At 40.3% G+C, this 16,987-nt stretch overlaps 1 protein-coding gene across 1 annotated transcript in view; it reads right to left on the reverse strand.

Moving 5' to 3' along the window:
* The window catches only part of LOC139749653 (uncharacterized), a 913,398-nt gene that overhangs the window by 120,552 nt on the left and 775,859 nt on the right, over positions 1-16,987 (reverse strand). The window contains exons 13-15 of the mRNA XM_071663824.1: positions 14,718-14,823; positions 11,391-11,545; positions 2,328-2,411 (exon numbers count right to left, since the gene is read on the reverse strand). Coding sequence (XP_071519925.1) covers positions 2,328-2,411; positions 11,391-11,545; positions 14,718-14,823 — 345 coding nt within the window. The remainder of the gene's footprint in view (positions 1-2,327; positions 2,412-11,390; positions 11,546-14,717; positions 14,824-16,987) is intronic.

Raw genomic sequence — 16,987 nt, forward strand, 5'->3', positions numbered from 1 at the left:
GTGAAAGGAGGGCAAGGAATAGAGTGAATTGGAGTCATGTGGTATACAGGGGTTGACGTGCTGTCAGTGGATTGAATCAAGGCATGTGAAGCGTCTGGGGTAAACCATGGAAAGCTGTGTAGGTATGTATATTTGCGTGTGTGGACGTGTGTATGTACATGTGTATGGGGGGGGGGGTTGGGCCATTTCTTTCGTCTGTTTCCTTGCGCTACCTCGCAAACGCGGGAGACAGCGACAAAGTATAAAAAAAAAAAAAAAAAAAAAAAAAAATATATATATATATATATCCCTGGGGATGGGGAGAAAGAATGCTGTCTACACATTCCCTACATGTCATAGAAGGTGACTAAAAGGGGTGAGAGCAGGGGGCTGGAACTCTTTCCCCTCTTGCTTTACCCTCCATAATCAGTTCCAGAGGAGATGGCCAGGAGAGAGCTTCCCCTCTAATGGTTAGTCATCTGTTCTTAACGCTATATTGCTAATGCTGGAAATGGCAAATATGCATGGGGGGAAAAAAAGTATGAAAATATGTAAATATAACCCTGGGGTAAGAGAGAAGAATTCTACCTTTGTATGCCCTGCATATCATAGAAGGCAGTAAAAAGGGACAGGAGCAGGGGGCTGGACTCCCGTTCTTGTACTTCAATTTCTAAAAGGTGGAACAGGATGAGCCAAGCAGGGAGTGCTCATCCTCCTTGAATGCTCATAATGAAATGTGTAAATGTGTGAGGATGTAACCAAGATGAAAAGAGAGGAGAGATAGGTAGTAAGTTTAAGGAAAGAGACCTGGATGTTCTGGCTGAGTGAAACAAAGCTCAAGAGTAAAGGGGAAGAATGGTTTGGAAATGTCTTTGGAGTACAGTCAGGGGTTGGTGTGACAGCAAAAGCTAAGGAAGGGATAGCACTTCTCCTGAAGCAGAAGTTGTGAAAGTGTCTATAGGAGGGTAAGGAAGTGAATTCTAGACTGGGGATAAAAATGAAAGTGGATGATGAGAGATGGGTGATTATTAGTGCTCATACACCTGACCATGAAAAGAAAGATCATGAGACAATTGTTTTGGGAGCAGCTGAGTGAGTGTCAGTCAGCAGTTTTGTTGTAAGAGACAGGGTATTAGTGATGGGTGAATTGAATGCATTAGTAAGTGATGAGCAAGCAAGGGTATTCAGTACCATGAATGAAAATGGTGAACAGATTATGAGATGTGTGCTGAAAAAGGAATGTCAACTGGGAATACCTGGTTTAAAAATAGGGGCATACACAAGTATGCATATGTGGGTAGGAAAGATGGTCAGAAGACACAATTGGATTACATACTAATTGACACACATATAAAAGAGAGACTTCTGGATGCAAATGTGCTGAGAGGAAAAGCTGGTGGGATGTTTGATTACTGTCTTATGGGTGCAAGGGTGAAGATTTGTAGAAGTTTTCGGAAAAAAGGAAGCAATATCAGTGAGAAAAGAGTAGTGAGAGTAAGTGAGCTTGGAAAGACTTGCATGAAGAAATACCAGAAGAGACTGAGTGTGGAAGGCAAAAGGTGAGAGCAAATGAAGGCAAGAGGGGTGGGAAGAATGAAGGTAACTAGGGAAGCAGCACTGACATGTGAAAGAGATGCTTGTGTCCTGCGAAAGGTGAGAGGTGGACAGATTAGAAAGTGTAATGGATGGTGGGATGATGAAGTATAAAGCTGCAAGTATAAGAGGAAAGGGAAGCATTAGGCTGTACTCATAGGGAAAGAGAGCAAACGATTGGGGTATGTATAAGAGAAAGCAGCAAAAGGTCAAGAGGAAGGTGCAGGAGTTGAAAAAGAGGGTAGATGAAAGTTGGGGTGAGCTAGTATCAGTAAACTCTAGAGAGAATAAGATGCTATGGAAGGAGGTTAATAATGAGCCCCCCGAAAAAGAAAACAAATTGGAAAATCAGAGAAGGGTGCAAAAGGGGAAGTGGAAACATGTAGTGATGAAGTGAGAGGAGATGGAGAGAGTATTTTGAAGGGCTTTTGAATGTGTTTGATGACAGTGTTGCAGAGGTAGGGTGCTTGGGTTGGGGGATGTATGCAAAGGTTGAAAGTCAGGGAAAGTGGTTTGGTGAAGAGAAGTAATGTAATTGAAACACTGCTCAGCTGATCTATCAACAAAGAACTGCAGTTCTATGCTGCCTATAAGCATAGGTAAGAATACGAAAAGGCAAGCAAAGTTCTAGGCTGCCAATTGTATCAGCCAAAGTAGAAAAATAAATAATAATACAATACATACTCTGCTGCTTTTATCATAAGAAAAAAAAATTATAACTAAAGACTTTTCGAACAAGCCTTATGGGTACTTACTTGTTAAGACCATCTAGGTTAAGGATACCTATTTCCCCAAAGAAATCTCCAGCCTTCATTGTTGTTAATACTTTGCCAGTCTCACTGAAAACAGGAGAACCTATTAAAATGTCATGCCAAATATCACTCAATAATAATCATAAATGATTGACCAACATCAAAAATCATACTTAGATAAATGCACATCATGACCTAAAATACTCTTTCTTTATATTGTTATAGCCCTGAAGCACCAATGAATGGGGCTTTACTGTGCTTGTACTTCACTGTACAATAACCTTATGCTATTCATCAGTTTGTGTACTGAGGGAGAGCTTTATACTTAGGACCCATTTTGTAATATCTCTCTTATAGCATAAATTTCTTCAACTTCTCCGTAGTTACTGCATTCACTACTTCACCTAGCTTCTAAAATTCATCAACTAATTATATGCTACATTTCTTCACACTGTTCCTGATTCTTCTTCATGCTTAGTTTCCTGGCGAGTCTGTAGCTAACTCATTCCACCCTAATTCAAAGATTTAGCCAATAGCGACATACTCAAATCTTTTAGAGATTTCAATGGCTGTAAGCATGTCTCCCCTCCTTCTCTATCTGGGGTAAAATTTTGGAAAGGTCTATGGGGCCTGGATGTGGACAGGGAAATGGGGTTTCGGTGCATTACACATGATAGCTAGATATTGAGTGTGAATGAATGTTACCTTTTTTGTCTGCCTTCCTGGTGCTACCTCACTGAAGTAGGGGAAAACAATGCTGTTTCATGTGGGGCAGAGTAGCACCCCTTTCTAAAAGGGGAAACAGAAGAAGGAGTCACACAGGGAGTGCTCATCCTCCACGAAGGCTCAGATTGGGGTGTCTACATGTGTGTGGATGTAACCGAGAAAAAAAGAGAGATAGGTAGTATGTTTGAGGAAAGGAACCTGGATGTTTTGGCTCTGAGTGAAACGAAGCTTAAGGGTAAAGGGGAAGAGTGGTTTGGGAATGTCTTGGGAATAAAGATACGGGTTAGTGAGAGGACAAGAGCAAGGGAAGGAGTACCACTACTCCTGAAACAGGAAAAACAACAAAAGCCACTTTCGTTCAGACTCAGTCTCTAGCTGTTATGTAATAATGCACCGAAACCACAGCTCCCTTTCCACATCCAGGCCCCACACAACTTTCCATGGTTTATCCCAAACGCTTCATATGCCCTGGTTCAATCCACTGATGGCACATTGACCCCGGTATACCACATTGATCCAATTCACTCTATTCCTTGCACGCCTTTCACCCTCCTGCATGTTCAGGCCCCGATCACTCAAAATCTTTTTTTCTCCATCTTTCCACCTCCAATTTGGTCTCCCACTTCTCCTCGTTCCCTCCATCTCTGACACATATATCCTCTTGGTCAATCTTTCCTCACTCATTCTCTCCATGTGCCCAAACCATTTCAAAACACCCTCTTCTGCTCTCTCAACCACGCTCTTTTTATTTCCACACATCTCTCTTACCCTTACATTACTTACTCGATCAAACCACCTCACACCACATATTGTCCTCAAACATCTCATTTCCAGCACATCCACCCTCCTGCGCACAACTCTATCCATAGCCCACGCTTCGCAACCATGCAACATTGTTGGAACCACTATTCCTTCAAACATACCCATTTTTGCTTTCGGAGATAATGTTCTCGACTTCCACACATTCTTCAAGGCTCCCAGGATTTTTGCCCCCTCCCCCACCCTATGATTCACTTCCGCTTCCATGGTTCCATCTGCTGCCAGATCCACTCCCAGATATCTAAAACACTTTACTTCCTCCAGTTTTACTCCATTCAAACTTACCTCCCAATTGATTGCTCATCAACCCTACTGTACCTAATAACCTTGCTCTTATTCACATTTACTCTTAACTTCTTCTTTCACACACTTTACCAAACTCAGTCACCAGCTTCTGCAGTTTCTCACATGAATCAGCCACCAGCGCTGTATCATCAGCGAACAACAACTGACTCACTTCCCAAGCTCTCTCATCCCAAACAGACTTCATACTTGCCCCTCTTTCCAAAACTCTTGCATTCACCTCCCTAACAACCCCATCCATAAACAAATTAAACAACCATGGAGACATCATACACCCCTGCCGCAAACCTACATACATGTATATCTATTTTTTTTTTATTATACTTTGTCGCTGTCTCCCGCGTTTGTGAGGTAGCGCAAGGAAACAGACGAAAGAAATGGCCCAACCCCCCCCATACACATGTATATACATACGTCCACACACGCAAATATACATACCTACACAGCTTTCCATGGTTTACCCCAGACGCTTCACATGCCTTGATTCAATCCACTGACAGCACGTCAACCCCGGTATACCACATCGCTCCAATTCACTCTATTCCTTGCCCTCCTTTCACCCTCCTGCATGTTCAGGCCCCGATCACACAAAATCTTTTTCACTCCATCTTTCCACCTCCAATTTGGTCTCCCTCTTCTCCTCGTTCCCTCCACCTCCGAAACATATATCCTCTTGGTCAATCTTTCCTCACTCATTCTCTCCATGTGCCCAAACCACTTCAAAACATCCTCTTCTGCTCTCTCAACCACGCTCTTTTTATTTCCACACATCTCTCTTACCCTTACGTTACTCACTCGATCAAACCACCTCACACCACACATTGTCCTCAAACATCTCATTTCCAGCACATCCATCCTCCTGCGCACAACTCTATCCATAGCCCACGCCTCGCAACCATACAACATTGTTGGAACCACTATTCCTTCAAACATACCCATTTTTGCTTTCCGAGATAATGTTCTCGACTTCCACACATTCTTCAAGGCCCCCAGAATTTTCGCCCCCTCCCCCACCCTATGATCCACTTCCGCTTCCATGGTTCCATCCGCTGACAGATCCACTCCCAGATATCTAAAACACTTCACTTCCTCCAGTTTTTCTCCATTCAAACTCACCTCCCAATTGACTTGACCCTCAACCCTACTGTACCTAATAACCTTGCTCTTATTCACATTTACTCTTAACTTTCTTCTTCCACACACTTTACCAAACTCAGTCACCAGCTTCTGCAGTTTCTCACATGAATCAGCCACCAGCGCTGTATCATCAGCGAACAACAACTGACTCACTTCCCAAGCTCTCTCATCCCCAACAGACTTCATACTTGCCCCTCTTTCCAAAACTCTTGCATTTACCTCCCTAACAACCCCATCTATAAACAAATTAAACAACCATGGAGACATCACACACCCCTGCCGCAAACCTACATTCACTGAGAACCAATCACTTTCCTCTCTTCCTACACGTACACATGCCTTACATCCTCGATAAAAACTTTTCACTGCTTCTAACAACTTTCCTCCCACACCATATATTCTTAATACCTTCCACAGGGCATCTCTATCAACTCTATCATATGCCTTCTCCAGATCCATAAATGCTACATACAAATCCATTTGCTTTTCTAAGTATTTCTCACATACATTCTTCAAAGCAAACACCTGATCCACACATCCTCTACCACTTCTGAAACCACACTGCTCTTCCCCAATCTGATGCTCTGTACATGCCTTCACCCTCTCAATCAATACCCTCCCATATAGTCGTAGAAAGCGACTAGAGGGGACGGGAGCGGGGGGCCAGAAATCCTCCCCTCCTTGTATTAACTTTCTAAAATGGGAAACAGAAGGAGTCACGCGGGGAGTGCTCATCCTCCTCGAAGGCTCAGAGTGGGGTGCCTAAATGTGTGTGGATGTAACCGAGATGTGAAAAAAAGAGAGATAGGTAGTATGTTTGAGGAAAGGAACCTGGATGTTTTGGTTCTGAGTGAAACGAAGCTCAAGGGTAAAGGGGAAGAGTGGTTTGGGAATGTCTGGGGAGTAAAGTTAGGGGGTAGTGAGAGGACAAGAGCAAGGGAAGGAGTAGCAATACTCCTGAAACAGGAGTTGTGGGAGTATGTGATAGAGTGTAAGAAAGTAAATTCTCGATTAATATGGGTAAAACTGAAAGTTGATGGAGAGAGGTGGGTGATTATTGGTGCATATGCACCTGGGCATGAGAAGAAAGATCATGAGAGGCAAGTGTTTTGGGAGCAGCTGAATGAGTGTGTTAGTGGTTTTGATGCACGAGACCGGGTTATAGTGATGGGCGATTCGAATGCAAAGGTGAGTAATGTGGCAGTTGAGGGAATAATTGGTATACATGGGGTGTTCAGTGTTGTAAATGGAAATGGTGAAGAGCTTGTAGATTTATGTGCTGAAAAAGGACTGATGATTGGGAATACCTGGTTTAAAAAGCGAGATATACATAAGTATACTTATGTAAGTAGGAGAGATGGCCAGAGAGCGTTATTAGATTACGTGTTAATTGACAGGCGTGCGAAAGAGAGACTTTTGGATGTTAATGTGCTGAGAGGTGCAACTGGAGGGATGTCTGATCATTATCTTGTGGAGGCTAAGGTGAAGATTTGTATGGGTTTTCAGAAAAGAAGAGTGAATGTTGGGGTGAAGAGGGTGGTGAGAGTAAGTGAGCTTGGGAAGGAGACCTGTGTGAGGAAGTACCAGGAGAGACTGAGTACAGAATGGAAAAAGGTGAGAACAATGGAAGTAAAGGGAGTGGGGAGGAATGGGATGTATTTAGGGAATCAGTGATGGATTGCGCAAAAGATGCTTGTGGCATGAGAAGAGTGGGAGTTGGGTTGATTAGAAAGGGTAGTGAGTGGTGGGATGAAGAAGTAAGAGTATTAGTGAAAGAGAAGAGAGAGGCATTTGGACGATTTTTGCAGGGAAAAAATGCAATTGAGTAGGAGATGTATAAAAGAAAGGGACAGGAGGTCAAGAGAAAGGTGCAAGAGGTGAAAAAAAGGGCAAATGAGAGTTGGGGTGAGAGAGTATCATTAAATTCTAGGGAGAATAAAAAGATGTTCTGGAAGGAGGTAAATAAAGTGCGTAAGACAAGGGAGCAAATGGGAACTTCAGTGAAGGGCGCAAATGGGGAGGTGATAACAAGTAGTGGTGATGTGAGAAGGAGATGGAGTGAGTATTTTGAAGGTTTGTTGAATGTGTTTGATGATAGAGTGGCAGATATAGGGTGTTTTGGTCGAGGTGGTGTGCAAAGTGAGAGGGTTAGGGAAAATGATTTGGTAAACAGAGAAGAGGTAGTGAAAGCTTTGCGGAAGATGAAAGCTGGCAAGGCAGCAGGTTTGGATGGTATTGTAGTGGAATTTATTAAAAAAGGGGGTGACTGTATTGTTGACTGGTTGGTAAGGTTATTTAATGTATGTATGACTCATGGTGAGGTGCCTGAGGATTGGCGGAATGCGTGCATAGTGCCACTGTACAAAGGCAAAGGGGATAAGAGTGAGTGCTCAAATTACAGAGGTATAAGTCTGTTGAGTATTCCTGGTAAATTATACATATATATATTTATTTTATTATATGTGTTTGTATATGAATGGATGACCCATTCATCATCTGCTTCCATGGTGCTACCTTGCTGACGTTGGAGATGGTGATCAAGTATAATAAATAAATTAATACATATACCTAAAGATTTAACCCAAACATGGTACCTAATTTATTGCCAGCCCCAACGGGAAGATGAACAAATGAGCTGACTGGAGACTGACTGCCACAACCAAGATTCAAACTTAATGAGTTTGACCCTGGGCAGCCCAAGAATGTGTCACAGGTCAAGAACGTTAGCCACTACATCATGGAGGTCCAACGGATAAAGTTGCACTTTTTGGTACCCTATTTTTCTCTACTTCAGCTTTGAAAGGTTCTGCATCTAGTCCTCTTCCTCCTCCTCCACCTACTGAATCTATGCCACCTCCTATATCTTCTTAATGCAAGGTCTTCTGAGTACTTTCTCATCCCAGATGAAAGATGGCAAGGTGTATGTTCACATGTCATACCTCCTCAAATCCTAAGGAAGTATGTCTCTGAGAAAGTTCTGATCCTTGTTTGCCAGTCTCATCTCTGTCTAGAAACCCTAACATTTTCTTCTGGTAAGCTTGCCTTTGTACAGTTCATTCCTAAGAAAAACCATTCTAACCCTTCTAACCAATAGCCCACTGCTCTCACTGCTAATACCTTCAAAATCTATGAAACTCTCCTGAACTCAATTTCTAAAAATCTTTGGATCCCATTCCTTTTTTTTGACCATGAAAATGATTTTCACAGTGTGATAGCTAGTGGAGATCTCTCTCATGTGACTCATTTCTGGTCCTTCAGTCTTAATGACTTTGGTGAAACTTTTGCTGTGGCCCTCAACATCTCTAAAAATAGTGTATAGCACAAATCTTTGCATCCTTCACTGTGTTTTTCTACTTTTCTTTGTTCTTTGATGCATAGCTTCCTCTCTGGGTGATCCACTGGGATTGTTGTTGATGGTGGGACTTCTCCTTCTCATTTTGTTAACAGTGGTGTTCCTTAAGGTTGACCTACTGCCTACTCTTTCTTCTTTCCATTAATGATTTCCCTTTAGCTTCTACCCTTATTCACACTTATGCACTTTATTCCACTTAGCACACTTCAGCTCTGGTTCAACTCTCTACTGACTCATTCTAATTCTTGCTCTCTTTCTTAAACTGGACATATCTCCTCCCCCAAATGGACCTGTGTAATATCTCAGAATGGTAGTGCTAAGATGCAATTTCTCAGTTTATCTCAAAGTTGTCACTCAATGCCTCTGTTTGTTTGCAACACATAACTATCAAACCCTATGACAACATAAACATGTTCAACACGACCATGTTCTCAACTCTATGCTGGAAATCCCACATCATCTTATCACAAAGTCTGTCTTCCAAAAGCTAAGGGTGACATATATTTTTTTTGTTTCATGTGTCAGGCTGCTCCTTTCAAATGTTACTGTTTGGAGAATGGTCACATGTGAATTTACAATTATGATACCTCCTCCTATCCTAGTTCCTGGAACAGTAATGTTTTGGAATTCTCTTCTTTCACCTCTCCCTTTTCCTATGACTTTAACTTACAAGTCATGTCTACAAACACTTGTAGAGCTCTGACTAGGGTCTTCATTCTTTTTCTCTTACTTATCATCTTTTTACCTGATTATTTTTTTTTTTTATTATACTTTGTCGCTGTCTCCTGCATTTGCGAGGTAGCGCAAGGAAACAGATGAAAGAAATGGCCCAACCCCCCCCATACACATGTATATACATACGTCCACACACGCAAATATACATACCTACACAGCTTTCCATGGTTTACCCCAGACTCTTCACATGCCTTGATTTAATCCACTGACAGCACGTCAACCCTGGTATACCACATCGCTCCAATTCACTCTATTCCTTGCCCTCCTTTCATCCTCCTGCATGTTCAGGCCCCGATCACACAAAATCTTTTTCACTCCATCTTTCCACCTCCAATTTGGTCTCCCTCTTCTCCTCGTTCCCTCCACCTCCGACACATATATCCTCTTGGTCAATCTTTCCTCACTCATTCTCTCCATGTGCCCAAACCACTTCAAAACACCCTCTTCTGCTCTCTCAACCACGCTCTTTTTATTTCCACATATCTCTCTTACCCTTACGTTACTCACTCGATCAAACCACCTCACACCACACATTGTCCTCAAACATCTCATTTCCAGCACATCCATCCTCCTGCGCACAACTCTATCCATAGCCCACGCCTCGCAACCATACAACATTGTTGGAACCACTATTCCTTCAAACATACCCATTTTTGCTTTCCGAGATAATGTTCTCGACTTCCACACATTCTTCAAGGCCCCCAGAATTTTCGCCCCCTCCCCCACCCTATGATCCACTTCCGCTTCCATGGTTCCATCCGCTGCCAGATCCACTCCCAGATATCTAAAACACTTCACTTCCTCCAGTTTTTCTCCATTCAAACTAACCTCCCAATTGACTTGACCCTCAACCCTACTGTACCTAATAACCTTGCTCTTATTCACATTTACTCTTAACTTTCTTCTTCCACACACTTTACCAAACTCAGTCACCAGCTTCTGCAGTTTCTCACATGAATCAGCCACCAGCGCTGTATCATCAGCGAACAACAACTGACTCACTTCCCAAGCTCTCTCATCCCCAACAGACTTCATACTTGCCCCTCTTTCCAAAACTCTTGCATTTACCTCCCTAACAACCCCATCCATAAACAAATTAAACAACCATGGAGACATCACACACCCCTGCCGCAAACCTACATTCACTGAGAACCAATCACTTTCCTCTCTTCCTACACGTACACATGCCTTACATCCTCGATAAAAACTTTTCACTGCTTCTAACAACTTTCCTCCCGCACCATATATTCTTAATACCTTCCACAGAGCATCTCTATCAACTCTATCATATGCCTTCTCCATATGTTCTAATAATTCTTTGACTGAACTAATCAGTGATAGCAAACTTCAAGTTTAGAACATCTTCCCAATTACCTTTCTTGAAAACAGGTAAAATGTAGTATCAGCTCTTGGTATCAATATTCATAATAGTTAATTCTCAATTTTTTTCCACTATACAAGTTGCAAGAACCTCCAATCCTTACCATCTACACTGCACTCCAAAACCTACAGATGACTTTATCAGGTCGGTGACTCTGTGACCTGGCATAAAAGGACGCTCCTAACTAATCCCATATTACATTTGTTCTGTGTGACCCTACTGCTGACCTTACCATCTCACAAAGAATTTTGCAAATTGTCCCCTACAATCTTATCTTAAAAATGTCTTTATACTGATTAATGAATTTCTGATTTCATCAGTGATTTTATGACTTCCACCTCAGTTTTACCATTTCACTATGCTATGTGACTGAACTTGCTAATTTCAATCCAGATACGTGGACCAAAATTAACTGAGCATACATGGACATGTCTATCAACTTAAGGGACCCAGCACTGGCCATCAAATCATACTAGTAACCATTTTTTACCATGATCATACAACCTAAATAATGACATTGTGACCTTAACACTGGGTATGACTTTCTCCTGAATGCCATAATCTTTATGATGAAGCTTATGATCTCACTCATACCTTCAAAACCTATACTGACCTTATGACCTCCAAGATGCCATCAGCAATGATAAACATTTCCCGAGCGACCTCCCCTTTCCGACAAATAAGGTCACCTGGAGTAAAAATGTAGGCCTTCATCTTGAGCACTAAGTCATGGAGAAATTCTGGCTGGCATTCTTTGAAGATGCTGACCTAAGAAGAGATGAGGTACATCATGATAAACACGATAATCTTTTTCATGGGAGTGAACAGCGAAGTTAAATACATATATATTCATCAACTTCATTCATCTATAATTACCAAAGGACGCATTTCTATGAAAGAATCTTGGTGTTACCTAAGACTTCTTTCTAAATGCTCCTGTGCTTGGAGAGAATTCTTTAATAAGACTGTATTACCAACAACACATCCATGCAATGTAACCTTATGCAGGTGGAGTGTGTGTGTGTGTGTGTGTGTGTAATTACCTAATCACCTATTTGTATTGTACAGGGAGGTAGATGTACAATTGTAGGGCCCCATTTCATTGTCTACTATCAAAAAACCTCTTAACTTGATACAAAAGAATACAAAAGGTTCAAACAACAATCTGATGGATCCTTTCAAATCTAATTGTGATAAGAGGTAGAAATGTGAAACTCATGGACCAGTATGGGAAAAATAGAAAGACAAACTTTTTGAAATACAAAAACACTAAACTTTTCATGTAGCTAAGATGGCAAAAAGAATGTCAGTTGTGGATCTGAAGCAAAATATCTATAAAGTGTATTCTTGATATCTATGGCACTACTTTCTAACACTAACTGGCAAATCAATCCACATATTAACAATCCTACTGAAAAAAGTACTTTGCTTTATTCAAAGTAAAACATTTGTACACAAGTCTGTAACCATTACTATAAGTGAAACCCAATGACTCTAACTCAAGTTTCCTCATTTGATCAAGGTTATCATAGCATTTGATAATTCTGAATGAGTGCATTAGATCACCTCTTAACTTTCTCTTCAATAACTAAATAGATAAAAGTCATTTCATCAGCTCTCATAAGATTTGTTTCTCAGTCTGAGAATCGTCTTAGCAGCTCACTTCTGTACTCTCTCCATTCAGTCAATGTTGTTTTAAGTGCCAAAACTAAGTGCAATATTCATAAGGTTGCACAAGAAACTTGTAAAGAGTAAGGATAATTTCTTTAGTCGTAAATTCAATATCCCTACCTATAAATCTAAGAATTTTGTTTAGTCCTTTTACTTGCTTCTGTGCACTGCTTACTTGTCTCTAATTCACTTGATCCTCATTTCCTTTTGTGGTTTAAGAAAATTCATACTGTAGCTTGCCTTCTCATTTTCACTAATGAAAAGTAAATTTTTGCACTTACTGATATAAACAATTCATTTCTCAACTGTCAGCCAAGTCCATCAGGTTGTCTGTATGAAGCTGCAGCCATTCAATTTCTGTAGTTGACTTATTTCCCAAGTTAGTATTGTATGCAAATTCTAATGTCTTACAATGCAGCCCATCATCAATAACATTACTATATATGAGGAAGAGAGCCAGTCCTATGACTGATCCCTGTGACACACCACTTGTTATATCTAACCATACTGATGCTTGGTCATTAATCACAACTCTTTGTTTACAGTCAGTCAACCAGTTTCCTAACCAATGATGTACAATCCCATTGGTACCAACCTGTATCGTGGAACTTTACTGAATGCTTATGAAAGTCAAGATAGATGATATCAACTGCTTTACTTTCACCGAACATGTTGACTGCATCATTAAAGAAAACATGTGAATATGTCAGACATAAGAGATTTCACCTAAACCATGCTAAGAATCTTTTATTACATGGTGGTACTCTAAATGGTTTACAGTCTTATCCCAAATGATGGTTTCCATAAGTTTACCAATGACAAGCATTAAGGTAACTGGCCATCAATTGCTGGATAGTAATTTACTAACTTTTTAGAAAATGGGTGTTGCAATACCAAGCATCCATTCCTCTGGAAGTTTCTCCATAGCATGCAATGTATTGAAAAGAGCTGGCAAGGTTTTAACTATCTCATTTCTTGCATCTTTCACTGCCCTTGGATTAAACTTATCTGGGCCTGTTGTTTTATTTTCATTCCAGATGAACCAATTGGGGATCAAATTTTGTAGCGACAGTGTGAAGGACTGAAGGCAAAAAACATATCCAGAATTTAGGAAAGTGGTCAAAGCAGTCAGGAATATGGGTGAGGTGGGTGATAATCTGCTTTACATCACTGAGAATGGAGAACATGAGGCTTCAATACTCCTAACATCTGTATAGGAAGAATTCAACCATTCCCTAAGAGGAATGATGAAATCCCCTTGGTAAAGGATCTCAGCTAGCAGGTGAGAGGAAGTCACATCTTCATGACATGAATTTATATAACTGAAGAAAGACATTGATAAAATATTTGTAGAATTAGGAGAGAAGTATGTGAAACACAGGATAAGCATGGTAGTTGGAAGACAGAACTTGAGCCAGATAACATAATGATTCTTTTATATATCAACTTTACAGCTTTTCTGTTTCTTGAGAGCTTTGGTCCTACTATCATCTATACATCATCCTGAACATTTCGTTCTCCAAATCCACTATACATAAGAACATACTTGTCTCTGAACTCTTTACTAGTTTCTTCACTAGTGTCTTTACTAGTTACTTCTTAGTGTGGTTTCTTCTAGTCAAAGATTATGTACATTTCTCTCCATAAGTTGTAACATATCATCTTCTTTGTTTGTATTAGCACTAAAATCAAGTTTTGCAATTTCTAATTTTTTTTGCAGCTAGTTGTACCACTGAGGTCTGTCAAGTTCTGAGGCTTCTTTGGGATCTCACGCACAGGATTCACTGCTTAAGCAGTAGGACTTTTCACCACTGGTTGGTTTACAACTCCCAAAATGAGCACCCTAGTTTAGCTAAGATCCCTTTTCCACCACTGAGGAACATTTCCAGTGGGGATTTCCTTTCCCCATCAGCTAAATAACAAATGCGTCAACACTCATCATCAAAATTTGCATTCCTTTCAATACATTAACATTTTCTTTAATTCTCAAAGGCAGCAAATGTAGCGAGTCATGATAATCAACACAGCATCTGACAGTGGTGCTTATCCAGTGTTCACTTTTAAACATAACTAAGAGATGACATGTCAAGGTCAACCATTGTGAGGGATCTGATTTACTGATAACAACCCCTGTAAAGGTCTGCTGAACAGTTAAACAAGTAAGACAGAATGGGTTTAGCCAGGTCATAGTACAGATAGGTTACTAAAACATTATGTGACACAGACCATATGAAACAGCATGGGGCAGGCATAAGGTATGAAGACATACCTTCTTGAGTGTAAGAAGGTTGACGTGCAAAGCCAACTCTGTCCTTAACTTGTCTGGGAGGAGACCCAGGGCTGTGTTGATATCCCCACCGCCTTGTATCCGACCTCTGGTGAAGAACAAATACAGCAATACAGCTTATTCTATACAATGTAAAATGTGTTTTTATAGTAAAAATTAATAGTACTAGTTCTGAGTCACAAGATGTGGAGCCCATAGGATGGAAAACACCTTGAACAGAATCATGATCAAACTTCTGTTTCATCTAATTCTCTCAGAACAAGTAACAAGAGACACCTTTTCATCAATGTAAGAAAATAAAGATACAATTGGAAAAGGGCATAGTTGTTGAACTGATTATGTAACCCCAAGACCTCTTTTACAGAAAACCTCCAGCTTCAAGGTTGTACTAGGATTAGAAGGGATATGAGCGACTCCTTTGGACTGTGAAAATCCTTGATGAATTGTAATGCTTTTCATCAACTGACATCAAGGGAACTCACCAAAAGAGACTATCTACTTACAGTGTAACTGCATACAGGCAAAGTTACTTGATGAGAGAGAGTAATACAATTCATTATCAACTAGCACAGCTCCATTTATCAAACTCAGCTGGGACCCAGCTAAATTTGATAAGCAAAAAACTTGGTTTGCAGGACTTTACTCTTGGGGGAAACAAATAAGTCATGTGCATTTGAGACTTGTGCTAACCCTGTAGAATATTTTTTGGTGCTCTTGAATTTGACATTTGTACAGTACCATAGATAAATTACTTGGAAGCTCAGCAGCTGGTGAAGAAGAACATGAGGTGAAGGTGTTAGGTCTAGCTGATTCTTTGTATTCCTTGTACCTTAATTCTCAATGCCGTGTCACAGCTTCAAATTTATCAGCCACAAAAACTACAAGGCTCTTTGATCCCAACTTAAAAAAAAATTGACCAACTCAACAGATATGAATCTGATTTCCTTCTGTCTTGTCCTTGAATCACTCTCTTCTCTAGATGGCAAATGAACTATATGTTAGTCTTCATAGAACATGCTTTCACTTCTTACTACAAAAATCACTGTCCAGTTGAATGTCCAAATCCCATAATAGAGTTAGTATGTCAACAATGGAGAAATTAGGGTCATGAAGTGATCCTACTAGTTCAATGAGTAAAGTGGTTCATGTATTAATACCCTGCCATGGCTGAAAGTCAACTATAGAACAAACACATATTGCATACATTTTTGGCTGAATTTTTTTTACCCAAACATTCAGATAGTTGGATTTCATTCTGAGGGGAGGAATTTAGCCCAGTGCTAGTTACCAAGAGTTTTCCATTCCCTGAATTTTGGATAATTGGAGCTATCCTGTAGACCATGCTAATCCTTTCGTATGTATGTAATACTTTTACAGCTACAGAGAAAAGTATAGATAAATAACAAACAGCACTTTCTAAACCATACAAATTAGAATTAGACACCATTTTACTCAATAATCAATACATATTGAAAAAAAGCCTGAAATATATCAGCCCCCAAAATCTTCTTAATATATTGTAGAAAAGCTTTTTGACAGATCAAGACAGCAATAAACATCAATTAACAATTACATTCCTATAATGCACTCTTTCATATAGCATTTAGAATTCCTGAGCGAGTTACTCCTCATGCAAAGTCATTTAATTTTCTGATGAATTATGACAGTAGTTCAGTCTTATAGAATGTACTTTTGTGAGTAAAGGTGTTATACATTTACTGTAATAATTTTCTTGTGAGCAACTATTTCATATCTGCAGGGGTTCTATCATGGAAGACTGGAATCAAAAACCTTCTGTCTCATTGATTCTCCAATCATCACCTCGCTCCAACCTTTATAACTACAATCTTTTTGTATTACCCGTTTGTAATGTACAGGAGGAGTTTTACTCTCATGGGGCCCCATCTTGAACATTCTTTACAGTCATACCACTTCTTGAGTTTATGTATGCTATCTGCATTAACCATGTCCTCAGACATCTTACTCCATTCATCCACCACTCACTATGAAAATACTTCATGACATCTTTTTCTATCAAGTTCCTTACTTAATTTCATGTTATGTCCTCTTGTTGCTTTAACCCTAAATCTCTAGAAGGACTATCCATTATCTTTGTTATCAATGCATTTCAAAAACTTAAAGATTGCAATCAAGTAAACCCTCACACTTCTCATGCTGTTGCTGCTCTCTCCTTGATCTACAGTGCAATTATGGCCTCTGCTGTTTGCGAGGTATCTGCATGTGTTGTTCCC

Source organism: Panulirus ornatus, chromosome 7 (assembly GCF_036320965.1).
Source record: "Panulirus ornatus isolate Po-2019 chromosome 7, ASM3632096v1, whole genome shotgun sequence".
Classification (NCBI taxonomy): Eukaryota; Metazoa; Arthropoda; class Malacostraca; order Decapoda; family Palinuridae; genus Panulirus; species Panulirus ornatus.